The sequence below is a fragment of the Trachymyrmex cornetzi genome, unplaced genomic scaffold, assembly GCF_001594075.2.
Source record: "Trachymyrmex cornetzi isolate Tcor2-1 unplaced genomic scaffold, Tcor1.1 scaffold24, whole genome shotgun sequence".
In the NCBI taxonomy this organism is placed as follows: domain Eukaryota; kingdom Metazoa; phylum Arthropoda; class Insecta; order Hymenoptera; family Formicidae; genus Trachymyrmex; species Trachymyrmex cornetzi.
In genome coordinates this window covers 1608838-1611635 of record NW_017297060.1, presented here as the reverse complement: position 1 = coordinate 1611635, position 2798 = coordinate 1608838, and the positions used below count along the sequence as shown (strand labels likewise).

Genomic DNA, 2798 nt, shown 5'->3' with positions numbered 1-2798 from the left:
CCTGCCTCTCACTCTAATCGTCTTTCTACCCCCACCATTGCCATCAGCGGTCCATTCTAGATGTCGATGTTTCGGACGGTTTGAGCAGCTCATAATATGTAACAGCTCTCTGATCCAGATGCACAACATAATCTTCGAAGCATGGATATTTCGTTTTGTCGTTGATGGACCTGGTTCACCTGGCATCACTCATGCTTTCAAGCGTTTAGGGTTATCGTAGTAGATCCATTCTTCATCGCCAGTTACGATACGATGTAGAAAACCCTTCCTTTGTTGTCGTTAACGAAGCATCTCGCAGATGACCAAACGTCTTTCCATGTCTCTCTCTTTCAATTTGTATGGCACCCAATTTCCTTCTTTTTGCACCATTCCCATTGCGTGTAGACGTTTTCCAACAGTGGATCTATCAACATTTAACTCTTTTGACAACCTATCGAGCGATAAACATGAATCTTCTTCGAGTAATGCTTGCAATTCTGCATCTTCAAATTTTTTCGGTGCACTTCGCGTTCTTTGTCACGCATGTCAAAATCACCACTGTTGAATTGCCGAAACCATTCTTTACAACTGGTTTTCGACGGAGCATGCTCACCGTAAACATCTACGAGCAAACGATGCGATTCTGCAGCACTTTTCTTTAAAATAAAATAATGGAGTAAAACTTCCCGCAAATGTTGCTTTTTTGGAATAAATTCCGACATCTTCAACGCAAAAAAAGTTACTCTTTTTTACGCTTCGAACGAATGCCAACTATTGGGCTCAAAAGTTTGAACACAAACCTTTCAAACACATATGTTGCCGTTCTATCAAACACACAAGCAATGCTACTAACGACATCTTTCTACAATGGGCGGAAACTTATTCCTATACCCAATAGAAAATGAAGTATAAAAAAGTTTTGTAATACAATAAAGTAAATACCAAAACATTTTTGCTTATGTGTAATTTGTTTTTTTAATATTATAATATATTTTTGTATTTATAATATGTCAAACATATACATATATAAGGTTCACAATTATACTCTCTTAAAACAGTGAAGTAAAAAAAAATACATGTCAAAAATAAAATATATATCAAAATAAAATGTTAAAATAACATGTTAAAAATAAAACTATACTCTCTTAAAACATGTTGAAATAAGGAACATAATATATACGTTGAAAATAAAACAATATTAATAAAAGTTTTAATAATAAAATTTTCAAATAAAAATAATTATCTCTCCTCATATTTTTGAATTATCTGTAATACTTCTATGAGACACTGAGTTTTATGTTTATCAGGAACATATTTTATACCTTCCTCTACAGCTAACATGTAACCACTTTTATTTTCATTTGACATATGAGATAAAATTGATTGTACAGCATGAGATATATATTGCAGAAGACGCTTCAGATAATTGTTGATCAATTAGTAGATCCTTTTGTTTTCGACGTTTTACAAAAGTATCCAATTCAGGCGTAACACTTTTTATACTCTTAAATAGAGGACTTATTGCATTCTGTGTACCAAAATTTGATGTTCTCGGAAAGTGTATCTTAGATATGTTAGATGAACTACTGCTACAGGAAAAGCTAGATAATACACTAGGAGGACTTGATTCAGATTGATAATCGACTGTCATAATCACTTCATTTTCGTTTGATATGTTATTTTCTGGAAATTTTTACAAGACATATATATTTTTTATTTATAACTATAAAATAAATTTAATTAATCTTTTACTTAAAAGATCAATACACATATACTTGTCATACCTTTCTCACTTTCAATATTGTCATAGTCTGCTATTGGAGAAGGAACAGATCCATCAAAACTTGAAGAATTATTTATTTCAGTCTCCGAGGGTACTAAACAACTCAATCGGCATGGTAGTGACGTTTTTGTTCTAAAAATAATTTTACAATAAAAAATATTAAGTAAAATGTAATAATATAATCACAACCATGTAAAACCAACCGTCTGTGTGCTATATGAGGAGATAAGAAAAGCATCATTTTGTATAGTTCCCATTCTTTTTTAGGTTGATAACCTGATCCCGATGGCAATAACTTTTTTCTAGATTCTCTACTGAACATATCTCTTAATGACAACCAACGTTTTTCCACCGCATTAGCTATAAAAAATAAATTTATTGTATATTTACAATATAATATTTATAATAGGTTTTTTCAAGTTTTTACCTGTCATATCTATATCATATAAATTTTTTAATTGTCCTGATATATAACTTGCCACAAATCTTTTATTTTAATAATATTTTTAAAATTAACGTCTTTTTTATTGCAGAGATATGTATTGTCTCGTACAAAATTAATGATAACTTCATCTACAGTTGTTGTTTCCATTTCGTTTTCTAGGTTAAATTGCACTTATGTCGGTTGTCGCGATCGGAAAAGATGGAAGTTGGTCATCTTGCGTTGCGACATCGATATTCGACTTGCGACAACTTCTTTCGACAAACGATAATATAACGACGTCCAGCAGCGACATACGGCTTATTGTAGATCAGGCTTAAACATAACCCTTATTATTTTACGGTATCTTATCATGGAATCATTAACTGCAGATGAAATAATTATTGATATTGTTCGCGAAAGTCATTGCATATATGACAAACGTGATGTGGATTATAAAAACATTAAGAAAAAGAAAGATGATGCGAACAATTATTCCGACATTCGACTCAATTGTAGAATGGCTTGTCGTATTCATATCGACCCGTTCTACAATAAGTCGGATGACGGAGCCGGGTGTCGTTAGTCGCTTGTCGCATGTTGTATGTCGGGTAT

The 2798-nt window shown here is 32.3% G+C and overlaps 1 protein-coding gene across 1 annotated transcript in view; it reads right to left on the bottom strand.

Annotated features, from left to right (window-relative positions):
* The window catches only part of LOC108761084 (uncharacterized), a 3124-nt gene extending 908 nt beyond the window's left edge, over positions 1–2216 (bottom strand). The window contains exons 1-4 of the mRNA XM_018507418.1: positions 2190–2216; positions 1966–2122; positions 1764–1894; positions 1369–1662 (exon numbers count right to left, since the gene is read on the bottom strand). Of these exons, the coding sequence (XP_018362920.1) occupies positions 1369–1662; positions 1764–1894; positions 1966–2122; positions 2190–2196 (589 nt within the window). The 5' untranslated portion in view covers positions 2197–2216. The remainder of the gene's footprint in view (positions 1–1368; positions 1663–1763; positions 1895–1965; positions 2123–2189) is intronic.
* Positions 2217–2798: the final 582 nt, after the last annotated feature.